A 27,598-nucleotide genomic window follows, 5' to 3' on the forward strand; every position below is an offset into this window, starting at 1 on the left:
GAGTTGTTGCCGGTCTTGCCTAGGTCCGCTAGGGGTGCATCATGAGTATACGCCCCACAGTCGCCACCTTAAGAACCGTTAATCCGTCGAGATTGGGTTCAGCGACGAAAGGAGGATTGACAATAAAAGCATCCCCTCGCTCACAATGTTGGGTACCACAGTTCTATGGGTGAAAGAGCCCTCCAAACACCTGGCCATCAAAACAGAAGAAGTTCAAGTGTAATCAAGACTGGCAAAAGGACGGCAGGAAATGACAATTAGAAAGGAGAAGAAGGGGGGGAGGGAGAAAAATGAAACACAAGGAAAAGGAAAAGATATCTGGCAAAATTGGTGAAGACAGCAGCAGGAGCATAAGGCTTCAAAAGGACAGAGGACTGACTCAAGGAGCATCACACTCAGGCAGCCGCCCACCAAGCCTCCTCACGACGACAACGGGCCAGACAGTGAGGGGGGAAAAAGCCTGCCGGGCGACATTGTGTACTCATGTCAGGACTGGAAGAAGCTTTGTGAGGCAGTCCTAAAGTGATTTTTGTGGATGGCCAGATGTGACACCATGTTGGAGCATCTGAGTAAGCGTCATCACGTTCTAGAATTCTGTGGTAAGCTCATTTAATTAATCAATAGAATGTTTACCATTGTTTGATTGTGTGCCCAGCGATCGTAGAGAATGTATTAATATTTATTTATATATATATAGGGTGGATGTTTCATTAAGACAGTGAGCAGAGATAAGGAGTTAGAGATGAGTGGACATAATGGAGGCGGGAGTAGCACATCCTTGTTCTCCTGAGCTAAGTGGCTCACAAACGCCCTGAGGGGACGTTGCCCAAGGGAAGTTGATTTCAGTGAGATCGGTGTGGAGTGTGATGTTGGATGATGATATTAATGTAGATATATATTTATTATATCTGTATTGTTAGGGAAACATGTTATTGTGGATTGGTAATGGAATTACAGGTTTGTATGGGAGAAGGTAATGAAGGAACTTCGCGTCTGAAGAAGAGTATTTGGTGAGCTCTGTTACAAAAATAGATGTGGGGCTTCTATGGGGTACTGGTAATATTAAGGGGTAAGGGTAGTTAGAAGACAAGAGTATCAAATATGGGAGAGCTAAAAGGCCCGGCCCCCAAAATAAACTATCCACAGTAGTAATAACTTGCTACAAGACCATATATGTTAGTCTAAGGGTTGATCAATGCGCTCCCACACTGGAAGAAGAGATACTCTGTAATTCATGTACTTATTTATTAACCCCTTAACAACCCCCCAAATACACTCACACCAATAACAATAATAATAATAACTTTACCACACTATCTTACGTTAAAAGCCTTGGTCCACATAGGCAGGATACAAGGTTACACTAATAACAAGCTAGGGTAAAGTACTACTGGATAAGCACTGAAGCTGGATGCAGCTTAGGGTAGTGAGACCATGTGGTACCCTAATACAAAACACAACACTTAGGGGTAAACAAAACACTGGCAAATACTAACCCCAGGTCTCACCAATATTTACTACCAGAGTAGGTTCACTTAATAATGCCCCGTACTTAACTTAAGGATACAGGAACTTCAGGTAAGGGAAATAAGTAAGAGGAGAAGGGAGAAGAGTAGGGGTGCAGCCACAGAGTAGGTCTTATCCGCACGACACCAGCCAGAGAAGAGAGAGAGCTCCTCGCGACCACCTCGCCTCCCTCATGTCGTGGTGCCGGAAGGAGCCTAATTGATCGTGCAGCTAAGCACATTAAAGATCTTCCCCTATGCAATGTATTGTTACTTTACAAATGATTAGAAAGTATTAGTAAGCAAAGTTGGTGCCTATGTTATTATTTAATAATCAACCCCCAGCTCAGTCTTTAAATGCTCTTTGAGAAACAATAATAGTCTTACGTCTGGCAGGGAAGATACAAACAATTGCCATTCGAGATGCACTGGACTGTACTACTAGAAAGTTTAATAGCTCAATTTTGACCTCTGGTTTCCACTGGAGAACCCAGGGTCGTAACAAGCTCCTAGTGTGGAGCTGAATTGCAAGTATGGAGAAGAACCCGATTGGTATAGGGAAACTTCGAGTGTAAGGGAGCTACACACTTCTTTTGTGAAGCCGTTTGGAGGAGCTTCACTGACATTCGAGTGGGACATTGACAGCAGATATCGGAAGAACTGCAGGAGTACTTACCTGATTTTGAGGACCCAGATAGATGTTCATAGTAGTGGGCCTCGAGACATTTCAACAGAGAATCATATAGACACATTGATGTATGAGGGAGTGCTTGATTGCATATTGGCATGACAGACGCAGTGTAAGGTGAGAAATATATTTCTTTTGTGGTTGGAGATATTTTGTGTATCAAGTATTTCAACCCCAAGCAGTGAGGGGGGGGGGGGGGGGCAGTAGATTGTGAGCCGAAGATTGAGCAGCAGCCTAATATGGTTTATGTGATGAAGGTCTGAGATGACATTGGAGTGTTATCGGTTGGTAGCAGCCTAAGGTTCTGCACTGTAATATTATTTTGATATATTTCCTTTTAATGTTTTTATGTAATATATGTTAGTATGTTAACAGCTGACTTTTGCCCTTGTCCTGGTGAGGCTTCCTGGATACTAAGAGAGAGAGACATGGCTGCAAATTGGTGGACTTGGTTAGTAACTTCTTAAAGGTGATTTAGAAGATTATCCCACAATAAGGAGAGTTGGGGGGGGGGGAGCCATGGCAGCTGAAGTGGGTGTGTACTCATGACAATAGGCCAGTTTGGAGCCGCACCCCTGAATAAAGGTGACGCTGAACCTCTCTCCGAGAACAAGGCGATTACAGGGTGATCTCCCAACTAATTGCAAGCATTCCAGTGTCCATTGCTGGTCGACTGACAGCAGCAGAAGTGTGGTTGCCGTTGTCGGTCATATTTTTATCAGGGCGTGGTTGGGGGTGTCTGTTGGTCTGTAAGACAGTATTAGTTTAGTTCAATAACAAATTCAAGTTTCAAGTTCAAGTTTCTAAAACCCCCCATCCCCTGACACCTGCTACGCATGGAAGTCAGTCTCTCTTTGGTGCTCTTGGGATCATCACTACTTCTTTCACCCGTCGTCTCCTACCAGCCTACGTCATGTGTTGGAGGCTGTGGTGTGTGGTGGATGTCTTCAGCTCACCGGTATAATATTAAGGATTTCATTTGCTTGTTTTGTTTGTTCTGTTATAATAGCCAGGTGTTTGCAGGAACCATTTTCTTTTATAATAATTATTATTATAGTAAAGATTTATTATTTGTTCATCTGTTTCTTGTTTCATCTTGCCACTTACCCACAGCAAGGGCTAAAGCAGCATCTTTTATATTTATATGAGTGAGAGCCACACTAGACCGGTCCAGTACTGTACTACGTCACACCCGTCACACCCGTCACACCCGTCACACTCGTCACACCCGTCACACCCGTCACACTCGTCACACCCGTCACACCCGTCACACCCGTCACATCCGGGCTCTCTGCCTTAGACGGTAATAATCATCATCGTCACTGTTATAATTTGGCGGGAAGAGAAACGAACGTGTTCTCCACACGACGTTTATTCAACAACCACAAAACAATGACGTCACCAGGTATAGGTGCCATGGATACATATGAGCAACGGATCTTAATGTTACAAACCTAATCTTAAGTGACGTTAATCCTAACACGGGTCCTCTCAGTCTCCCAGAGCCCTCTCTCTCTCTGCCACATCCCAGGAGTCTTAACACGGGTCCTCTCAGTCTCCCAGAGCCCTCTCTCTCTCTCTGCCACATCCCAGGAGTCTTAACACGGGTCCTCTCAGTCTCCCAGAGCCCTCTCTCTCTCTCTGCCACATCCCAGGAGTCTTAACAACATTTACCTCTCCATCTGCGAAACCTCTACATCTTTCCTCGGCTATTGCAAGTTAGTCTATGTTTATTAAACAGTTTGTGAGCTTGTAAACTTCAAGATTATTATGGTTATGAACAATCTTGTAAAATGTTTACTGAATGTAAACTAAACACTCATGATTGGAGAAGGATGCACAGCCTTCATAATTGGTTGCGTAAATCCTTAATGATAACCAAACAGGCAATTGGCCGCTGACGCCTCGTTTGTAGACGTCAGATATCATATATTTAGATGTAAGATATCAAAGATTTTGACCCAAATAGTCTTGCATTGAAGAAGGAAACAGATGATCACTTCAGCTCAGTTTACAAACTGACCCAACAAGACCGTGTTGACTCTAGAGTGGAACAGAGCCATTATAGAGTGAGTTAGAGTGGGAGCAGCACACCACAGTCGACCACAGTGACCTCGGTGACGTCAGTGTGGCTGACCGCTGCCCTCACCACCTCCAGGCCGGTCACCACCTCCCCGAAGACGCCTCCCCACCCCACCCCTGGGGGAAGGTCCCTGGTGATGATGATGATCTGGCCAGTCTGGTGGTTCCCCAGGGGCGGCCAGGGGCGCCACCACCCGGACACAACAGCCCCGGCGGTGCCACTCACCCCGTACTGCCCCTGCCACAGGTCTGGCACCAGCGGAGCCCCCACATCACCGCTGTAGCTGGCACTCCTCACACACTCCCCTGACGATCCCCGGCCAACTACCTCCAGTAGTTGAGTGCCTATGTAGTTAGGACCCAGCTCGCCCGTACACAGCAGTGAGAACTGTGTGGCCAGCCCAGTGTGGTGGGGGAGCCGGATGGTGACCCGCCCACCTGGTGACCCGGACCACCGCAGCTCCAGGAAGGCCAGGGTGAAGGGGCGCGCTTCCAACAACATCACAACATCTTCATACTGAAACAAACACAGAGAATAATGGTGACAGAGAATGTTAAACAGGTTAACTTCAGTTTGTACACAGTTACTTCTTCACGATGGCTGTGAGGTGTGAGTGTCACTTTAGACTCGTGAGTGGCTAGAGAGAGGCCACCCGGCGCTGCCCGGGTGCACCAGGACCTCATCTTCACTACTCATTATCTTCAGCACTGTAACCTGCTTTTATAACATTCTCTCTCCCTCCCCCTTACATTCTCTCCCTCACATTCTCCCCCTCACATACTCTCCCACATATTCTCCCCCTCACATTCTCTCCCTCACATTCTCCTCCTCACATTCTCCCCCCTCACATTCTCTCCCACACATTCTCCCCCTCACATTCTCCCCCTCACATTCTCCCCCTCACATTCTCTCCCACACATTCTCCCCCTCACATTCTCCCCCTCACATTCTCTCCCACACATTCTCCCCCTCACATTCTCCCTCTCACATTCTCTCCCACACATTCTTTCCTCACATTCTCTCCCACACATTCTCCCCCTCACATTCTCCCCCTCACATTCTCCCCCTCACATTCTCTCCCACAAATTCTCCCCCTCACATTCTCCCCTCACATTCTCTCCCACACATTCTCCCTCTCACATTCTCTCCCACACATTCTTTCCTCACATTCTCTCCCACACATTCTCCCCCTCACATTCTCCCCCTCACATTCTCCCCCTCACATTCTCTCCCACACATTCTCCCCCTCACATTCTCCCTCTCACATTCTCTCCCACACATTCATTCCTCACATTCTCCCCCACACATTCTTTCCTCACATTCTCTCCCTCACATTCTCTCCCTCACATTCTCCCCCTCACATTCTCCCCCTCACATTCTCTCCCTCACATTCTCTCCCTCAGATTCTCCCCCTCACAGTCTCCCCCTCACATTCTCCCCCTCACATTCTCCCCCTCACATTCTCTCCCACACATTCTCCCCTCACATTCTCTCCCACACATTCTCCCCCTCACATTCTCTCCCACACATTCTCCCCCTCACATTCTCCCCCTCACATTCTCTCCCACACATTCTCCCCCTCACATTCTCCCTCTCACATTCTCTCCCACACATTCTTTCCTCACATTCTCTCCCACACATTCTTTCCTCACATTCTCTCCCTCACATTCTCTCCCTCACATTCTCCCCCTCACATTCTCCCCCTCACATTCTCTCCCTCACATTCTCTCCCTCAGATTCTCCCCCACACATTCTCCCCCTCACATTCTCCCCCTCACATTCTCCCCCTCACATTCTCTCCCTCACATTCTCCCCCTCACATTCTCCCCCTCACATTCTCTCCCTCAGATTCTCCCCCTCACATTCTCCCCCTCACATTCTCTCCCTCACATTCTCCCCCTCACATTCTCTCCCACACATTCTCCCCCTGACATTCTCTCCCTCACATTCTCCCCCTCACATTCTCCCCCTCACATTCTCTCCCTCAGATTCTCCCCCTCACATTCTCTCCCTCACATTCTCTCCCTCACAATCTCCCCCTCACATTCTCTCCCACACATTCTCCCCCTGACATTCTCTCCCTCACATTCTCCCCCTCACATTCTCCCCCTGACATTCTCTCCCTCACATTCTCTCCCTCAGATTCTCCCCCTCACATTCTCCCCCTCACATTCTCCCCCTGACATTCTCTCCCTCACATTCTCTCCCTCACATTCTCTCCCTCACATTCTCTCCCTCAGATTCTCCCCCTCACATTCTCCCCCTGACATTCTCTCCCTCACATTCTCTCCCTCACATTCTCCCCCTCACATTCTCCCCCTCACATTCTACCCCTCACATTCTCCCCCTCACATTCTCCCCCACACATTCTCTCCCTCAGATTCTCCCCCTCACATTCTCTCCCTCACATTCTCTCCCTCACATTCTCCCCCTCACATTCTCTCCCTCACATTCTCTCCCTCACATTCTCCCCCTCACATTCTCTCCCTCACATTCTCCCCCACACATTCTCTCCCTCAGATTCTCCCCCACACATTCTCCCCCTCACATTCTCCCCCTCACATTCTCCCCCACACATTCTCTCCCTCAGATTCTCCCCCTCACATTCTCTCCCTCAGATTCTCCCCCTCACATTCTCCCCCTCACATTCTCTCCCTCACATTCTCTCCCTCAGATTCTCCCCCTCACAGTCTCCCCCTCACATTCTCTCCCTCACATTCTCCCCCTCACATTCTCTCCCTCAGATTCTCCCCCTCACATTCTCCCCCTCACATTCTCTCCCTCACATTCTCTCCCACACATTCTCCCCCTGACATTCTCTCCCTCACATTCTCCCCCTCACATTCTCCCCCTCACATTCTCTCCCTCACATTCTCTCCCTCAGATTCTCCCCCTCACATTCTCTCCCTCACATTCTCCCCCACACATTCTCCCCCTCACATTCTCCCCCTCACATTCTCTCCCTCAGATTCTCTCCCTCACATTCTCCCCCTCACATTCTCCCCCTCACATTCTCTCCCTCAGATTCTCTCCCTCACATTCTCCCTCTCACATTCTCTCCCACACATTCTTTCCTCACATTCTCTCCCTCACATTCTCTCCCTCAGATTCTCCCCCACACATTCTCCCCCTCACATTCTCCCCCTCACATTCTCTCCCTCAGATTCTCTCCCTCACATTCTCCCCCTCACATTCTCTCCCTCAGATTCTCTCCCTCACATTCTCTCCCTCACATTCTCCCCCTCACATTCTCCCCCTCACATTCTCCCCCTCACATTCTCTCCCTCAGATTCTCCCCCTCACATTCTCTCCCTCACATTCTCCCCCTCACATTCTCCCCCTCACATTCTCCCCCACACATTCTCTCCCTCAGATTCTCCCCCACACATTCTCCCCCTCACATTCTCCCCCTCACATTCTCTCCCTCAGATTCTCCCCCACACATTCTCCCCCTCACATTCTCCCCCTCACATTCTCTCCCTCAGATTCTCCCCCTCACATTCTCCCCCTCACATTCTTCCCCTCACATTCTCTCCCTCAGATTCTCCCCCTCACATTCTCTCCCTCACATTCTCCCCCTCACATTCTCCCCCACACATTCTCTCCCTCAGATTCTCCCCCTCACAGTCTCCCCCTCACATTCTCCCCCTCACATTCTCTCCCTCATATTCTCTCCCTCAGATTCTCCCCCTCACATTCTCTCCCTCACATTCTCTCCCTCAGATTCTCCCCCTCACATTCTCTCCCTCACATTCTCCCCCTCACATTCTCCCCCTCACAGTCTCCCCCTCACATTCTATCCCTCACATTCTCCCCCTCACATTCTCTCCCTCAGATTCTCCCCCTCACATTCTCCCCCTCACATTCTCTCCCTCACATTCTCTCCCACACATTCTCCCCCTGACATTCTCTCCCTCACATTCTCCCCCTCACATTCTCCCCCTCACATTCTCTCCCTCACATTCTCTCCCTCAGATTCTCCCCCTCACATTCTCTCCCTCACATTCTCCCCCTCACATTCTCCCCCTCACATTCTCTCCCTCAGATTCTCTCCCTCACATTCTCCCCCTCACATTCTCTCCCTCAGATTCTCCCCCACACATTCTCCCCCTCACATTCTCCCCCTCACATTCTCTCCCTCACATTCTCTCCCTCAGATTCTCCCCCACACATTCTCCCCCTCACATTCTCCCCCTCACATTCTCTCCCTCACATTCTCTCCCTCAGATTCTCTCCCTCACATTCTCCCCCTCACATTCTCTCCCTCAGATTCTCTCCCTCACATTCTCTCCCTCACATTCTCCCCCTCACATTCTCCCCCTCACATTCTCCCCCTCACATTCTCTCCCTCACATTCTCCCCCTCACATTCTCTCCCTCACATTCTCCCCCTCACATTCTCCCCCTCACATTCTCCCCCACACATTCTCTCCCTCAGATTCTCCCCCACACATTCTCCCCCTCACATTCTCCCCCTCACATTCTCTCCCTCAGATTCTCCCCCACACATTCTCCCCCTCACATTCTCCCCCTCACATTCTCTCCCTCAGATTCTCTCCCTCACATTCTCTCCCTCACATTCTCCCCCTCACATTCTCCCCCTCACATTCTCCCCCTCACATTCTCTCCCTCAGATTCTCCCCCTCACATTCTCTCCCTCACATTCTCCCCCTCACATTCTCCCCCACACATTCTCTCCCTCAGATTCTCCCCCACACATTCTCCCCCTCACATTCTCCCCCTCACATTCTCTCCCTCAGATTCTCCCCCACACATTCTCTCCCTCACATTCTCCCCCTCACACTCTCTCCCTCAGATTCTCCCCCACACATTCTCTCCCACACATTCTCTCCCTCACATTCTCCCCCTCACATTCTCTCCCTCAGATTCTCTCCCTCACATTCTCTCCCTCACATTCTCCCCCTCACATTCTCCCCCTCACATTCTCTCCCTCACATTCTCCCCCTCACATTCTCCCCCTCACATTCTCCCCCTCACATTCTCCCCAGGGGGCAGAACATGAACGAAGAAACATAGAACAACATAGATCAGTCTAGAAATCTGTTGGTAAACACACTATGGACAATCCAACTTAAATTTCTGACTTGAGAGGAATCACTGGTTGTCGCTATAGGAGCCAATCCTACTTTAGGAGGAGCATGGGGTGTATCGACCCTTTAACACCCCCCTCCCCCCCAACACACACACACATATACACTGCAGGAAGCAGCCCGTGACAGCTGACTAACTCCCAGGTACCTATTTACTGTTAGGTAACAGGGATATTCATGGTGAAACAAACTTTGCCCATTTGTTTCTGCCTCGTGCGGGAATCGAACCCGCGCCACAGAATTACGAGTCCTGCGCGCTATCCACCAGGCTACCAGGCGCGTATGTGTGGGTGTGGGCGTGTGGTGTGTGCGTGTGTGTTGGTGTTGGCATGTGTGGGTGTGGGCGTGTACTCACCTAATTGTGCTTGCGGGGGTTAAACTTTGGCTCTTTGGTCCCGCCTCTCAACTGTCAATCAATTGGTGTACAGATTCCAGAGCCTACTGGGCTCTATCATATCTACATTTGAAACTGTGTATGGAGTCAGCCTCCACCACATCACTTCCTAGTGCATTCCATTTATTAACTACTCTGACACTGAAAAAAATTCTTTCTAAGGTCTCTGTGGCTCATCTGGGTACTAAGTTTCCACCTGTGTCCCCTTGTTCATGTTCCACCCCGTGCTGAAGAGTTTGTCTTTGTCCACCCTGTCAATTCCCCTGAGAATTTTGTAGGTGGTTATCATGTCTCCCCTTACTCTTCTGTTTTCGAGGGATGTGAGGTTCAGCTCCTTTAGCCTTTCCTCGTAGCTCATTCCTCTCAGTTCCGAGACGAGCTTGGTGGCATACCGCTGAATCTTCTCTAACTTTGTCTTGTGTTTAACTAGGTATGGACTTCAGGCTGGAGCTGCATACTCCAGGATTGGTCTTACATAAGTGATATACAGGGTCCTGAACGATTCCTTACACAAGTTTCTAAAGGCAGTTCTTATGTTGGCCAGTCTAGCATATGCCGCTGATGATATTCTTTTGATGTGGGCCTCTGGGGACAGGTTCGGTGTGATATCAACCCCCAGATCTTTCTCTCGATTTGACTCTTGCAGGATTTCACCTCCCAGATGGTACCTTGTGTTCAGCCTCCTGCTCCCTTCGCCTAATTTCCTTACTTTACACTTTCCTGAGTTGAACTTTAGGAGCCCTTTTCTAGACCATTCCTCCAGTTTGTCCAGGTCATCCTGTAGTCTCTGTCTATATTTATGCGTCTTGATTCTTCTCATAATTTTTGCATCTTCAGCAAACATTGAGAGGAACGAGTCTATACCCTCCGAATGATCGTTTACATATATTAGAAACAGGATGGGTCCAAGTACTGATCCCTGTGGGACTCCGCTGGTGACATCTCGCCACTCTGATGCCTCCCCCCTCACCGTTACTCGCTCTTTCCTGTTGCTTAAGGTCCCTTACCCACTGGAGCACCTTCCCTTTTACTCCTGCCAATTGCTCCAACTTTTTTAACAGCCTTTTATGAGGTACTGTGTCAAAGGCTTTCTGGCAGTCCAGGAAAATGCTGTCAGCCCACCCTTCTCTTTCCTGCCTAATTTTTGTTGTCTGGTCATAGAATTCTATTAAACCTGTGAGGCACGATTTACCATCCCTGAACCCATATTGGTGTGCGTTACAAAGTTATTTCCCTCCAGATGCTCTACGAGCCTTTTCCTCACCATCTTCTCCATCACCTTGCATGGTATACAAGTTAGGGAAACCTGCCTGTAGTTCAGTGCCTCTTGCCTGTCACCCTTCTTGTATATTGGGACTACGTAGCTGTCTTCCAACTTTCTGGTAAGTTTCCTGTTTCAAGTGACCTGTTATGCACCATAGAGAGTGGCACATTTAGTGTTTCTGCACCTTCCTTAGGTATCCATGGTGAGATTCTGTCAGGCACAATAGCCTTTGTCACATCCAGCTCCAGCAGACACCTTTTGACCTCATCACTGGTCAGGTCAAATTCCTCCAAGGTTGCTTGGTTTGCCTCCTCCTCATTTAGTGGCGGGGGCTTCTTGTCCTATTGTGAAGACCTCCTGGAATCTCTTGTTGAGTTCTTCACACACCTCCTTGTCATTCTCTGTGTATCTGTTCTCCCCTTTTTTCATTTTCATCACTTGTACTGCTGTTTTCCTCCTGATGTGGCTATGGAACAGCTTTGGTCGGGTCTTGGCTTTACTCGCTATGTCATTTTCAAACTGTCTCTCTGCGTCCCTCCTCACTCTGAGGTACTCATTTCTGGTCCTCTAGTATCTCTTTCTGCTCTCCGGTGATCTGTTATTTCTGTAGTTTCTCCATGTTCTTTTACTCAGTTGCTTCGCTATCTTGTATTCCTGATTGAATTATGGGTTTTTCTGCTGTTTTTCGTTTTTCTCCTTTTGGACTGGGATAAATCTGTCTGCAACTTCCTGGCACTTTTGGGTGACAAAATCCATCATGTCCTGCACATTCTTGTCTCTAAGTTCTGTTTCCCATGGTATTCCCATGAGGAAGTTCCTCATCTCGTCATGTTTTCCTCTTCGGTAATTTAGTCTTTTTCCCTCCGATCCCATCCTTGGATAGGTTATCCCTACCTCCACCAAGTACTCAAAAGTCATTGCACTGTGGTCACTCATTCCTATGGGGCTTCAACTTTAACTTCCCTTATTTCTGCCTCATTCAGGGTGAATATCAAGTCGAGTCTAGCTGGTTTATCATTGCCTCTCACTCTTGTGGGTTCCTTGACATGCTGGCTCAAAAAGTTCCTTGTTGCCACTTCCAAGAGTTTAGCTCTCCGCGTATCTGCACCACCATGTGGGTCCCCATTCTCCCAATCTATCTTTCCATGGTTGAAATCCCTCATGATTAAGAGTCTTGAGCCATTCCTGCAGGCAACTGAAGCTGCTCTCTCTATTATATTAATGGTTGCCAAGTTGTTCCTATCAAACTCCTGTCTAGGTCTTCTGTCATTTAGGGGAGGGTTGTAAATGACTGCCACTATTATCTTAGGTCCAATCATTGTTATAGTTCCTGTTATGTAATCTCTGAACCCATTACAGTCTGGAATTTCCATCTCATCAAAACTCCAGTCCTTCCTTATCAGCAGGGCCACTCCTCCACCTCCTCTCCCGTCCCTCTTTTTCCTTACTATATAGTAGTCCTTTGGAAACACAGCATCTGTTATGACTCCAGACAATTTTGTTTCCGTGACTCCTATTACATCAGGGCTTTCTTCTTGCGCCCTTTCTGCCAGTTCACTTGCTTTATTGGTAATCCCATCAATGTTTGAGTACATTACCTTGAAGCTCACTTTCTTATATCCAATTTCACCCTCACTCCTCACAAGTGTAGGAAGTTGTTCCATGGTCATTGCTACTTGGGTAGACTCATCCTCCTGTGAGGTAGTTGCCAAGGGTTCATGGGGAGGTGGAGTGGGTGATGGAGGGCTTAGGTCTTGTTCAGGCCTGCTTGGGGCAGGACGAAGTCCTGGGGGTGAGGGAGGGGGCAGGGATTGCTTGGGGAGAGGGCACGCCATCCTGCGGTGTAGTTGACAGGGGTTTGTAGGGAGGTGGAATGGGGGATGGAGGGCTTAAGTCTCGCCTGGGCCTGCTTGGGGCAGGAAGAAGACCAGGGGCTGGGAAGGCAGGTGATACTTGGGGTAAGGGGAGAGGGAGGATTTGGGTTTTATGATGGGCATTGTGCAGGGGCAAGGAAGGGTTTGTGCTGGGTAATAGGGGGATCCCAATTGGGTGGTGGGCTGGAGTGTTGCATTCCCTCCTGGGGTTCCTGAGTTGCTGGATTGGGGTTCCCCACTCCCCTCTGGAATTGCTGGGTTGGAAGCTGAGGTTCCCTGGCTCCCTTCCCTCTCCTTTGCTCCTTTTCTTTACATCTGCTGCCCTTATTATCTCGTCTGTGGTCATGTCCCTCTGAACATATACTTCTTTGTAATTCCTTGCATACCTCAGTTTGCTCTTCTTTACTAGGATGTCCTCTTTGATGACCTCGCTCTTGAATACTACCTTGATCAATCTCTTTTTTTCTGTTATACTGGCCAATCCGGAATAACTGTTCTATGTCTCGTTCAGCCCCTTCCATTTCTATCTCCTTTAATATCCCTGCCACTTCAGCTTTGTCTTTAGTCCTCCATTCCTCCCTTGTGGAACCCTCTTGTTCCTTCACGCCTATAACTACTACAGCTCTTTTCCTTTCCATTAGCTGGCTTGTGCATCTAGCTGCCGCCTGTGATGTTACTGCTTTCATTACAACTTCCTTGACTTTGTACATAGCATCTGGGCTCTTCAGCATTTCAGCAAAGGTTGGGCCAATTGTAGGGGTCCCTGCCATTGCTAAATCTCCTGGTACCTGGAGGTTGGTTGCTTGGGCCAGAGTCTGAGGAGGGCCTGTTTTTAGGATTTTTATCTCTTGTGCTGCACTTAGTTCTATCTGCAGCTTACATATAGTTTCCCTCAGGTCCTTCAATTCCCCACTGATTTCCTTCCATGCCTTAGCAATCATCTCCATATGTGACGCGTCCAGTCCCTCTCCTCCAGCTTCGTTCTGTTGTCTTATCATCCATCTTGACCTATGTGTGTGTGTGTGTGTGTGTGTGTATGTGTGTGTACTCAACTAGTTGTACTCACCTAGTTGTGTCTGCAGGATCGAGCATTGACTCTTGGATCCCGCCTTTCGAGCATCGGTTGTTTACAGCAATGACTCCTGTCCCATTTCCCTATCATACCTGGTTTTAAAATTATGAATAGTATTTGCTTCCACAACCTGTTCCTAAAGTGCATTCCATTTTCCCACTACTCTCACGCTAAAAGAAAACTTCCTGACATCTCTGTGACTCATCTGAGTTTCAAGCTTCCATCCATGTCCCCTCGTTCTGTTACTATTCCGTGTGAACATTTCGTCTATGTCCACTCTGTCAATCCCTCTGAGTATCTTATACATTCCTATCATGTCCCCCCTCTCCCTTCTTCTTTCTAGTGCCGTAAGGCACAGTTCCCTCAGGCGCTCCTTAATACCCCATCCCTCGTAGCTCTGGGACGAGTCTCGTTGCAAACCTCTGAACCTTTTCCAGTTTCATTATATGCTTCTTCAGATGGGGACTTCATGATGAGGCGGCATACTCTAAGACTGGCCTCACGTAGGCAGTGTAAAGCGCCCTAAATGCCTCCTTACTTAGGTTTCTGAATGATGTTCTAACTTTTGCCAGTGTAGAGTACACTGCTGTCGTTATCCTATATATATGTGCCTCAGGAGATAGATTAGGTGTTACGTCCACACCCAGATCTCTTTCGCGCGTCGTCACAGGTAGGCTGTTCCCCTTCATTGTGTACTGTCCCTTTGGTCTCCTATCTCCTAGTCCCATTTCCATAACTTTACATTTGCTCGTGTTGAATTCCAGTAGCCATTTCTCTGACCATCTCTGCAACCTGTTCAGGTCCTCTTGGATGATCCTGCAATCCTCATCTGTCACAACTCTTCTCATCAACTTTGCATCATCCGCAAACATCGACATGTAGGACTCTACGCCTGTAAACATGTCGTTAACATATACAAGAAATAGAATTGGTCCCAGGACCGATCCTTGTGGTACTCCACTTGTTACTGTTCGCCAGTCCGACTTCTCGCCCCTTACTGTAACTCTTTGGCTCCTTCCTGTTAGGTAGTTCCTTATCCATGCTAGGACCTTTCCCCCCCCTACCCCCGCCTGCCTCTCGAGTTTGAACAGCAGTCTCATGTGCGGTATTGTATTAAAGACTTTTTGGCAGTCCAGAAATATGCAGTCTGCCCAACCATCTCTGTCCTTTCTTATCCTCGTTATTTTATCATAGAATTCCAGAAGGTTTGTTAGGCACGATTTCCCTGTCCAGAACCCATGTTGATGTTTGTTCACAAACCTAATGTTCTCCAGGTATGCAACCAGTCGTAGCCTAATTATTCTTTTCAGTATTTTACAGGGGATGCTTGTCAGTGATTCAGGTCTATAGTTAAGTGCCTCCTCCCTATCGCCTTTCTTGAAGATCGGCACGACATTTGCCTTCTTCCAGCAACTGGAAGACTGGAAGAAGCAACTGGGCAATTCTCCCGACATAAGTGACTCATTAAAGATCATTGCCAGAGGCACGCTGAGGGCCTGCGCTGCTTCTTTTAGTATCCACGGTGATACTTTGTCTGGTCCAGCTGCTTTAGTTGCATCTAGAGTTGTCAACTGTTTCATTACCTCCTCTGCTGTCACCTCTATATCTGATAGCCTTTCATCTAGGATAACCCCTTCCAACAATGGGAGCTGCTCAGGCTAGGTAGTGAACACTCCATGGAAACTGGCATTCAGTGCCTCGCAGATTTCCTTGTCACTTTCGGTATATGCCCCCTCTGTCTTCCTTAGTCTTGTCACTTGGTCGTTCACCGACATTTTCTTCTTATATGACTGTGTAGTAACTTAGGTTGTTTTTTCGCTTTGATTGCAATATCGTTCTCATAGTCCCTTTCCGATGTTCGTCTTATGTTAATGTAATCGTTCCTAGCTCTGTTGCATCTGATCCTGTTGTCCTCTGTCCTTTGTCTTCTGTACTTCCTCCACTCCCGCCTGCTGGCCATTTTTGCTTCCTGACACTGTCTATTAAACCATGGGTTATTTTATTCCTTCTTATTTTTTCTCTTTACTGTTGGTATAAATCTCTCTTCGGCCTCCTGGCATTTCTGTATGACTAGGTCCATCATATCTTGGACTGTTTTTCCTCTAATTTCTTCCTCCCACTGCACTTCACCCAGATAGTCCCTTATCCTCTTATAGTCCCCTTTCCTGTAGTCAACTCTCCTTTCCAGATCTCTTGTCCCATGGTCATAAGTTTGAATTCCGTCATGTAATCAAAGACCAGGACACAATGGTCACTGGCCCCTAGAGGTATTTCATGCTCTAAATTCTCGATATCTTCTGCGTTCTGGGTGAAAATCAGGTCTAATAGACTCGGTGCATCTCCTCCTTTTTCCCTTGTGTCTTCCTTCACATGATATGTAAGGAAATTCCTGTCTATAACATCTACTAATTTTGCTCCCCACGTTTCGTCCCCTCCATGGGGATTCCTTGATTCCCAATTTATCTCTCCATGATTTAGGTCCCCCATGATCAGCAGCTTCGCTCTCATTCTGTGGGCTAGTGTTGCTGCCTTCTGCAGTTCATCTATACATGCCTTGTTGTTGTCATCATACTCCTGCCTGGGTCTTTTACTGTTTGGTGGGGATTGCAGATTTCCAAGATCACAATCTTCCTCCCATCTACTGTCAGAGTTCCATGTATGAAGCTTGTGCACTCATTGGTAACCCGATTTCCCAGGTCTTCAAACTTCCATTTCCGCTTTATTAGGAGTGCCACTCCCCCTCCCTGTCTCTGTGTCCTCTCTTTTCGTATCACCTGGTACCCTACAGGAAAGATTGCATCGGAGATCATGTCATTAATTTTAGTTTCCACAATTGCAACTATGTCAGGATCTGTCTCACTCACTCTTTCTTTTATCTCTTCTGCTTTATTAGATACCCCATCAGCATTGGTGTACCAAACCTTGAGATTCTTCATGGAAACTCTTGTACCAGAGTTCTCCCTTTCTCTGGGGGTCTGGGGGGATCTGGGGGGTGTCTGGGGGGTGACTGGGGGCAGGGGGGACCTGGGGGATCTGGGGGGTGTCTGGGGTATGACTGGGGGTGGGGAGGATCCGGGGGGTGTCCGGGGGGATCCGGGGAGTGTCTGGGGGTGTATGGGGGGGATAAAGAGGTCAGGAAGGGTGCTTGGGGGCTAATGGGGGCTGAGCTTCTAGGAAGGTAGGTAGGAGGGTCCGGGGTAGGGCCTGGGTAGGTAGGTCTGGAGTAGGAAGGGCATACTGGGTCTGAAGATTAGAGAGGGTCTGATAGGCATAGAGGGGTTGGGAGATAGCGTAAGGTTGGGAGTCAGATAGAGGTTGAGAGGTTGGGAGGGGGAAGGATAGAGGGGGTGAGGGGAACCTCCCACCCCTCTCGCAAGGGTGGGGTGTCACATGGAAGAAGAGGGGATGAGGAGGGGTGAGGGTTGGGTAGGTTTTGGGGGTTGAGGGGATGAGGGCTGGGTGGGTTTTTGAGGATGAGGGGATGAGGGCTGGGTGGGTTTTGGTGGTTGAGGGGATGAGAGCTGGACAGGTTTTTGGGGGTTGAGGTGATGAGGGGGTCCTTGGAATGTGGGATGAATTTGACTGCAGTGGGGTCAGAGGGGTCAAGGGAGGTGTTGGAGAGATAAGCAGGGGCAGGGACGGCTGATTTGGGGAGGGAGTGACCTGAGAAGCAGGTGTGAGCTGGTTAGCATGGGATGGACTAGCACTGGGGTGTGTAGCTGCACTCAACTGGGAAGAGTTGTATTGTTGTTGCTTGCTCTGTAGGCTATCTGCTCCTCTTTCGTCATGAATTTGTCAATATGTACGTTGTAATAATTTTCGCTACCTCTGAGTAAGTGTTTGTGATGCAGTATGTAATCCACTGCCTCTTCGTTAGTGAACTGTACCAGGACAGGTCTTTTTCCTGTTACAGTTGTATGGTCCAATGCGTCGTTGAACTTGCACCTCATTCCCTACCCATCTGGGCTCTCATGTCTCTCAAGATCCCCTGTAGCTCCAAATCCTCAATCTCCATCCTTTCCTGCCTCGATGGTGCCCTGGCTTCAAGCAATCCATGGATTATGATTGTCCTCTTTCTCAGTTCAGGGTCATGCTGGTGGCCCCCTCCCTGGCTGACCCCCACCCTTCCTACACCCGCTACTCCACCTACTACTACTCCCCCTTCCCTTGCCAAGCTTCCCTTATTCCTGCCAAATTCATTAGTAAGCCTAGATATTTTCTCCTTGCCATTCTACCCTGTTCTTCCTGATTTCCTCTTGAATATAATCCATAAACTCTTGTTTGAGTCTTTGAACCTCGTTCTGTATCTTATTTAAGACTTCACTTTTAATCCCCTAGATTAGATCATCTATCCAAACATCCCTCTTCTCTACAAATTTCCCAATCATCTTCTCCACAAACCTATCTTATCTTCAATTGTAATACTGCTGGACCTAGGACGCCCTTCCTGACCTAGACATTGCTATAATCCAACCGTACCCACAGGGGTTCCAAGTATCTTACCATCCTGCTAACACAATAGGTGAGTGAATCTCCAAGCGTCTTCCCACGTGGTATTGGGAGGGTTGCTGCCGGGGGTGAGGTCACGGTCAGAGGTCAGTGAGGTCTGCTCCACACTGCCACAGTACTTCATCAACTATTTTCAATTACGCAACTTATACTGTTTTTCTTCACTACCTTATGGCTTTGGTCAAAACCCAAGGTTTTTTGTCATTCACTTGTACACCACTTTTTCACTTCGAAGTTGCCTGATTACCCCTCCCACTCCACTAGTGAACCAGGAGCTCCCTACCCACGTCCACCCAACACGATGATCACAACACAAGAGTGTGTGTGTGTGTGTACTCACCTAGTTGAGTCTGCAGGATCGAGCATTGATTCTTGGATCCCGCCTTTCGAGCATCGGTTGTTTACAGCAATGACTCCTGTCCCATTTCCCTATCATACCTGGTTTTAAAATTATGAATAGTATTTGCTTCCACAACCTGTTCCTGAAGTGCATTCCATTTTCCCACTACTCTCACGCTAAAAGAAACTTCCTAACATCTCTGTGACTCATCTGAGTTTCAAGCTTCCATCCATGTCCCCTCGTTATGTTACTATTCCGTGTGAACATTTCGTCTATGTCCACTCTGTCAATCCCTCTGAGTATCTTATACGTTCCTATCATGTCCCCCCCTCTCCTTCTTCTTTCTAGTGCCGTAAGGCACAGTTCCCTCAAGCGCTCCTCATACTCCATCCCTCGTAGCTCTGGGACGAGTCTCGTTGCAAACCTCTGAACCTTTTCCAGTTTCATTATATGCTTCTTCAGATGGAGACTTCATGATGAGGCGGCATACTCTAAGACTGGCCTCACGTAGGCAGTGTAAAGCGCCCTAAATGCCTCCTTACTTAGGTTTCTGAATGATGTTCTAACTTTTGCACAGTGTAGAGTACGCTGTTGTCCTTATCCTATTTATATGTGCCTCAGGAGATAGATTAGGTGTTACGTCCACCCCCAGGTCTCTTTCACGCGTCGTCACAGGTAGGCTGTTCCCATTCATTGTGTACTGTCCCTTTGGTCTCCTATCTCCTAGTCCCATTTTCCATAACTTTACACTTCCTCGTGTTGAATTCCAGTAGCCATTTTCTCTGACCATCTCTGCAACCTGTTCAGGTCCTCTTGGAGGATCCTGCAATCCTCATCTGTCACAACTCTTCTCATCAACTTTGCATCATCCGCAAACATCGACATGTAGGACTCTACGCCTGTAAACATGTCGTTAACATATACAAGAAATAGAATTGGTCCCAGGACCGATCCTTGTGGTACTCCACTTGTTACTGTTCGCCAGTCCGACTTCTCGCCCTTAGTGTAACTCTTTGGCTCCTTCCTGTTAGGTAGTTCCTTATCCATGCTAGGACCTTTCCCCCCACCCCCGCCTGCCTCTCGAGCTTGAACAGCAGTCTCATGTGCGGTACTGTATCAAAGGGCTTTTTGGCAGTCCAGAATATGCAGTCTGCCCAACCATCTCTGTCCTGTATATCCTCGTTATTTTATCATAGAATTCCAGAAGGTTTGTTAGGCACGATTCCCTGTCCAGAACCCATGTTGATGTTTGTTCACAGACCTAATGTTCTCCAGGTGTGCAACCAGTCGTAGCCTAATTATTCTTTCCAGTATTTTACAGGGGATGCTTGTCAGTGATACAGGTCTATAGTTAAGTGCCTCTCCCTATCACCTTTCTTGAAGATCGGCACGACATTTGCCTTCTTCCAGCAACTGGGCAATTCTCCTGGCATAAGTGACTCATTAAAGATCATTGCCAGAGGCACGCTGAGGGCCTGTACTGCTTCTTTTAGTATCCACGGTGATACTTTGTCTGGTCCAACTGCTTTAGTTGCATCTAGAGTTGTCAACTGTTGTGTGTGTGTGTGTGTGTGTGTGTGTGTGCGTGTGTGTGTGTGTGTGTGTGTGTGTGTGTGTGTGTGTGTTGTGTGTGTGTGTGTGTGTGTGTGTGTGTGTGTCTGTGTGTATGTGTACTTACCTAATTGTGCTTGCGGGGGTTAAGCTCTGCTCTTTGGTCCTTCCTCTCAACCGTCATTCAACAGGTGTACAGGTTCATGAGCCTATTGGGCTCTATCATATCTACACTTGAAACTGTGTATGGAGTCAGCCTCCACCACATCACTTCCTAATGCATTCCATTTGTCAACCACTCTGACACTAAAAAGTTCTTTCTAATATCTCTGTGGCTCATTTGGGCACTCAGTTTCCACCTGTGTCCCCTAGTGTGTGTGCCCCTTGTGTTAAATAGCCTGTCTTATCTACCCGATCAAATCACTTGAGAATCTTGAATGTGGTGATCTTGTCCCTCCTAACTCTTCTGTCTTCCAGCGAAGTGAGGTTTAATTCCCGTAGGCCTCTCCTCGTAGCTCATACCTCTCAGTTCGGGTACTAGCCTGGTGGCAAACCTTTGAACCTTTTCCAGTTTGGCCTTATCCTTGACTAGATATGGACTCCATGCTGGGGCTGCATACTCCGGGATTGGCCTGACATATGTGGTATACAAAGTTCTGAATGATTCCTTACACAAGTTTCTGAATGCCATTCTTATATTGGCCAGCCTGGCATATGATGCTGGATGTTATCCTCTTGATACGGGCTGCAGGGGACAGGTCTGGCTTGATGTCAACCCCCAAGTCTTTTTCTCTCTCTGACTCATGAAGAATTTCATCTCCCAGATGATACCTAGTATCTGGCCTCCTGATCCCTACGTCAATCTTCATTACATTACATTTGCTTGGGTTAAACTCTAGCAACCATTTGTTCGACCATTCCTTCAGCTTGTCTAGGTCTTCTTGAAGCCTCAAGCAGTCCTTCTCTGTCTAATTCTTCTTCATAATTTTGGCATCGTCAGCTAAACATTGAGAGAAATTAATCTTTACCCTCCGGGAGATCATTTACATATATCAGAAACAAGATAAGACTGAGTACAGAGCCCTGTGGGACTCCACTGGTGACTTCACGCCAATCCGAGGTCTCACCCCTCACCGTAACTCTGCTTCCTATTGCTTAGGTACTCCCTTATCCACTGGAGCACCTTACAGCAACACCTGCCTGTTTCTCCAGCTTATGTACCAGCCTCTTATGCGGTACTGTGTCAAGGCTTTCCGACCAATCCAGGAAAATGCAGTCCGCCCAGCCTTCTCTTCTTGCTTAATCTTTGTCACCTGGTCGTAGAATTCTATTAAGCCAGTCAGGCAAGATATACCCTCCCTGAACCCATGTTGTCGATTTGTCACGAAGTCCCCTCCCTCCAGATGTGTTACTAGGTTTGTCTCACGATCTTCTTTATCACTTTGCATGGTATATACAAGTCAAGGACACTGGCCTGTAGTTCAGTGCTTCTTGCCAGTCGCCCTTTTTGTATATTGGGGACTACGTTCGCCGTCTTCATATGTCTGGTAGGTTCCCGTCTCCAACGACCTACTATACACTATGGAGAGTGGGAAGCAAAGTGCCTCTGCGCAACTCTTTTAGTACCCATGGTGAGATTCCGTTCTGGACCAACGGCATTTCTAACTTCCAGATCCAGCAGGTGTCTCTTGACCTCCTCACTCGTAATTTCGAACCCTTCCAAGGCCGTCTGGTTTAACTTCCCTTTCTCCTAGTGCAGTGACCTCACCTTGTTCTATTGTGAAGACCTCCTGGAACCTCTTGTTGAGTTCTCACACACCTCTTTGTCATTCTCTGCTATACCTGTCTCTTGCCTGTTCTAAGTTTCATTAACCTGTTTCTTCACTGTTGTTTTCCTCCTGATGTGGCTAGTGGAGTAGCTTTGGTTCAGTCTTGGCTTTGTCTTGCTATATCATTTTCATAATTTTTCTCTGTTTCTCTTCTCACCCTAACATACTCATTCCTGGTTCTCTGGTATCTCTCTTTGCTTTCTGGTGTTCTGTTATTCTGGAAGTTCCTCCACGCCCTTTTGTTCAGTCCCTTTGCTTCCATACATGCCCTATTATACCATGGATTCTTCTTTTGCTTCTCGGATTTTTCCCTTTGGGACGGGATGAGCCTGTTTACTGCCTCCTGACACTTTTGGGTGACATAGTCCATCATATCTTATAGAGAATTAGCTTTGAGGTCTGTGTCCCAAGGTATTTCTCTTAGGATGCGTCTCATCTCTTCATATTTCCCCTTTCTGTAAGCCACCCTTTTGTTTCCTAGTTCCTTTTTGGAGGAGATAATTCCTAGCTCTACCAGGTACTCAAAGTTTAATATACTGTGTTCACTCATTCCCAAGGGTGCTTCCATCTTAACTTCCCTTATATTCCACTCATTTAGGGTAAATATCAGATCAAGTATGGCTGGTTTATCTTCTCCTCTCATTCTTGTTGGTTCCTTGATGTGCTAGCTTAGAAAGTGTCTTGTTGCCACATCCAGCAGCTTTGCTCTCCATGTTTCTGGTCCTCCATATGGATACTGTTCTCCCAGTCTATCTTCCCGTGGTTGAAGTCTCCCATTATTAGTAGTCCAGATCCATTCCTGCTGGCAACAGAAATGCTCTCTCTATTATGTTAATGGTGGTCATGGTGTTGTTTCTATCATATTCCTGTCTGGGTCTTCTATCATTTGGTGGTGGATTATATATGACTACGACTATAATTTTTTGTCCTCCAGTTGTTATGGTACCTGCTATGTAGTCACTGAAACCCTCACAGCCCTGAATAACCATCTCCTCAAAGTCCCAGCTCTTTCTTACTAGCAGAGCTACACCACCACCACCTCTTCCTTCTCTTTCTTTCCTCATAACATAATATTCCTGTGGTAACACTGCATTTGTTATAGTTTTCGTTAGCTTTGTTTCCGTGAGTGCTATTATGTCTGGGTTTTCCTCTAGTACTCATTCTCCTAGCTCATTTGCTTTGTTTGTAATTCCCTCTGTGTTAGTGTACATTGCCCTGAGGCTCACTTTCTTCTGTCCCTTCTCAAATCGCCTCCTTGGTGAGTGTTCTGCTGGTGGGGGAAGCTGTTCCATGGGTGTGAGGAATTGTGAGGTGGATAACAGGGTCTCAGAGGATACTGGGGTGAGGGGCGGGGGGTCAAGTGAAGGGGGGGGGACAGGGAGGGTATGGGATGAAGGAGGAGGGAGGACTGGAAGGAAAAGGGGGAAGTGGGGACATGGCAGGAGGAGGGGAGGGGTAGCAGGGTGGGAATGGGTGTGGGGTAGGGAGATTTGGCTGTGCATTTGAGTGGGGGCAGGGAGGGTTTGGGGTAGGGGGGGGTTTCTATGCAGAGGAGGGTGGTGTGGTTGCCCTCCCCTCTGGTGTTACTGGGTTGCTGGTTGTGAGTTCCCCCCTCACTCCTGGGGATGATGTGTTGGGAGCTGTGAGTTCCTGGTTTTCCCCTCTTGCCCTGCGCCTCTTCCTTGCTTTTGCCGCCATGGCTCTCTCCTCCCTTGTCATGTCCCTGGAGGAATATTTTTTTTTAAATCTCCCACATGTTGCAGGTGGCTTTTCCTTCTTAGAATCAACTCCTTTGTGTTCTCGTTTGCAAACACTCTCTTTAACACACGATCTCGGTCTTTGTTGTACCAGCCTAGCCTGAAAACCTTCTCAATTCTATGTTCAGCCCCCTCCATCTCTAGTGTCTTCAGTATTTCATTCACTGCTGCGTTGTCCTTATCATTCCACTCTATCCTGCTGGAGCCTTCCTGCTCTTTACCCACAGCTACCACTGCTCTTTTTCTTTCCAGCAGCTGAGTAGCGGAGCTTGCCGCTTCCTGTGAGGTGGCTGCCTTTATGGCCACCTCCATCATTGTGGGCATTACTTCAGATTTTTTTTTTAGCATTTTTGCAAATGTTGATTTTATATTAGCCTTCTCTTCCAGTATACTATTTCCACCCTCCCCCTGGATGATTATCTGAGTCTCAGCATCAATACTGTTCTCTTTGAGGGCTCTAATCTCCTCTTTGATGCTGTCAGCTCTCTTTTCAGGTTGCTTATTTCATTCTTCATTTCCTTAGCCTTTCCTCGTAACTCATCCTCTCAGTTCCGGGACCAGTCTGGTGGCATACCTCTGAATCTTCTCTAACTTTGTCTTGTGTTTAACTAGGTATGGACTCCAGGCTGGAGCTGCATACTCCAGGATTGGTTTTAATAAGTGGTATACAGGGTCCTGAACGATTCCTTACACAAGTTTCTAAAGGCAGTTCTTATATTGGCCAGTCTAGCATATGCCGCTGATGATATCCTTTTGATTTGGGCCTCTGGGGACAGATTCGGTGTGATATCGACCCCCAGATCTTTCTCTCTATTTGACTCTTGTAGGATTTCACCTCCCAGATGGTACCTTGTGTTCAGCCTTCTGCTCCCTTCGCCTAATTTTATTACTTTACACTTTCCTGAGTTGAACTTTAGCAGCAATTTTCTAGACAATTCCTCCAGTTTGTCCAGGTCGTCCTGTAGTCTTTGTCTATTTTCATCTGTTTTGATTCTTCTCATAATTTTTGTATCGTAAGCAAACATTGAGAGGAATGAGTCTATACCCTCTGGAAGGTCGTTTACATATACTAGAAACAGGATGGGTCCGAGTACAGAGCCCTGTGGGACTCCGCTGGTGACATCTCACCACTCTGATGCCTCCTCCCCTCACCGTTACTCGCTGTTTCCTATTGCTTAGATACTCCCTTATCCACTGGAGCACCTTACCTTTTACTCCTGCCTGCTGCTCCAACTTTTGTAACAGAGGAAGCCGAGCGGACAGCACGCAGGAACCCAGGAACCCAGGACATCCTGTGGTCCTGGGTTCGATCCCAGGCGCTGGCGAGAAACAATGGGCAGAGTTTCTTTCATCCTGATGCCCCTGTTACCTAGCAGTAAAATAGGTACCTGGGTGTTAGTCAGCTGTCACGGGCTGCTTCCTGGGGGTGGAGGTCTGGTCGAGAACCGGGCCGCGGGGACACTAAACGCCCCGAAATCATCTCAAGATAATCTCAAGATAGCCTTTTGTGAGGTACTGTGTCAAAGGCTTTCTGACAGTCCAAGAAAATGCAGTCTGCCCACCCTCCTCTTTCCTGCCTAATTTGTGTTGCTTGGTCATAGAGTTCTATTAGACCTGTGAGGCACGATTTACCATCTCTGAACCCATGCTGGTGGTCTGTTACAAAGCTGTTTCTCTCCAGATGCTCTACGAGCCTTTTGCTCACGATCTTCTCCATCACCTTGCATGGTATACAAGTTAGGGAAACTGGCCTGTAGTTCAGTGCCTCTTGCCTGTCACCCTTCTTGTATATTGGGACTACATTAGCTGTTTTCCAGCTTTCCGTTAGGTCTAACATTTCCAGTGACCTGTTATACACCATAGAGAGTGGCACACTCAGTGCTTCTGCACCTTCTTTTAGAATCCACAGTGGGATTCTGTCAGGCCCAACAGCCTTTGACACATTCAGCTCCAACAGATTCCTTTTGACCTCACCACTGGTGAGGTAAATTTCCTCCAAGGTTGTTCGGTTTGCCTCCTCATTTAGTGCAGGGGTCTCTCCTTGTTCTATTGTGAAGACCTCCTGGAATCTCATGTTGAGTTCTGAGCTGTGTGTGTGTGTGAGTGTGTGTTTATTGTCGGAGTGGCACGGTGGGGGGAGGGGGGTTTAACTGGTGGAGAGATGGAGGGAGAGAGAGTGAAAGGGAGAGAGGGAGTGAACGGGAGTGAGGGAGAGGGAGTGAGGGAGAGGGGAGTGAGGGGGAGAGAGGAAGAGCGAGGGAGAGAGGTAGAGCGGGGTAGAGAGGCAGAGCGGGGGAGAGAGGTGAGGGTTGGTGAGGGTGGAGGGTCAATCCCAGGGGTGAGGGGTGAGGTTGGCGGTAGGCTGGTTTGTGAGTGCGTGCCTGTGTGTGTGTGTGTTTACATTGGCATGTTATGGTGAGTCGGTGGCGGTGTAATGTAACACACAGGTGTGAAAAAACTACTACCAAGCTGAGACTCTCGAGCTACTTTTTCGTACTTTAACTTAAGTCCAAAGTTAATTATTTTATCAAAAACACTGTACACCTTGCATGACTGACTTTGAGAGGCACTCACCTCCAAGTAAGCATCCCAAAGCACAACTAGTTGATTATGAAGCGATGTCTGCCTTAATTGTAGACGTCAGTGTAGGCCAGAGCTCCTCTCCACACGGTGGTCCAAATTCTTCCCTTCCAGCCCGCTGGTGCCACTGTCTTACCACAAACTCGTTCTTTTTCAATTTTTTTCTTATCCAACGTTATAAGAATTCACTATGTTGCGTTATCACTGCGTTGCTCTACCCTTTGTATGACTCAAAACTATGTTTTGGGCTCACTGGTACGTAAATATTCCGAGAATACTGAATTAATTCGCGGACCACCGTCCTACACTTGTGCCTTCCCTGGCAGCCTGGACTGTGTGCAGGCGTGTGTGTGTGTGTGTGTGTGTGGTGTGTGGTATGTGGTGTTAGCGTGTGTGCGTGTGTGTTGGTGTTGGCGTGTGTGTGTGGGCGTGTGTGTGCATGTGTGTGTGTGTGTGGGCGTGTGTGTGCTTGTGTATGGGTGTGGGTGTGTGCATCTGTGTTGGTGTTGGCGTGTGTGTATGTGTGCGTGAGTGTGGGTGTGGGTGTTGGCGTGTGTGTGTGTGTGTGTGTGTGTGTGTATGTGTGTGTGTGTGAGTGTGTGTGTGTGTGTGTGTGTGTGTGTGTGTGTGTGTGTGTGTGTGTGTGTGTGTGTGTGAGTGTGTGTGTGTGTGTGTGTGTGGGCGTGTGGGCGTGTGTGTGTGTGTGCGTGTGTGTTGGTGTTGGCGTGTGTGGGTACGGGTGTGGGCGTGTGTAGGTGTAGGCATGTGTGTGGGTGTGTGTGTGAATGTGGACGTGTTTGTGGGTGTGGGCGTATCTTAAAGGTGTGGGCGTACCTTGAGGGGTGTGTGTGGGTGTGGGCGTACCTTGAGAGTGTGGGCGTGTGTGGGTGGAGGCTGAGGCAGGAGTGGGTGGAGGCAGAGCTGACCATCTTGTAATGTTATCCTGGCAGAGCGGCGGTCATCTTGGTCTTCGTGGACGGCCAACACCAGTCCCGTCTCCACCAGCCTCCTGACGGGCGCCCTCATCCTGCGGAGGTCCTCA

At 48.1% G+C, this 27,598-nt stretch overlaps 1 protein-coding gene across 1 annotated transcript; it reads right to left on the minus strand.

The window, feature by feature from the left end:
* Nucleotides 1-3,549: 3,549 nt before the first annotated feature.
* Nucleotides 3,550-27,592, minus strand: LOC138352508 (uncharacterized). The gene is made up of 2 exons (XM_069305010.1): nt 27,421-27,592; nt 3,550-4,792 (listed from the first exon to the last, which is right to left on the minus strand). Exons 1-2 carry the CDS (start codon nt 27,580-27,582, stop codon nt 4,268-4,270), a joined length of 687 nt encoding a protein of 228 aa, XP_069161111.1. The 5' UTR covers nt 27,583-27,592; the 3' UTR covers nt 3,550-4,267.
* Nucleotides 27,593-27,598: the final 6 nt, after the last annotated feature.

This window comes from Procambarus clarkii, chromosome 5 (genome assembly GCF_040958095.1).
Source record: "Procambarus clarkii isolate CNS0578487 chromosome 5, FALCON_Pclarkii_2.0, whole genome shotgun sequence".
In the NCBI taxonomy this organism is placed as follows: domain Eukaryota; kingdom Metazoa; phylum Arthropoda; class Malacostraca; order Decapoda; family Cambaridae; genus Procambarus; species Procambarus clarkii.

Bases quoted from the DNA above. Each gene is read 5' to 3' on its own strand.
- LOC138352508 (XM_069305010.1), bottom strand. From the start codon at position 27,582: ATGAGGGCGCCCGTCAGGAGGCTGGTGGAGACGGGACTGGTGTTGGCC. The intron at 4,793-27,420 runs GTACGCCCACAC...TGTTTGTTTCAG, and splicing joins CACACGCCCACACTCTCAAG to TATGAAGATGTTGTGATGTT.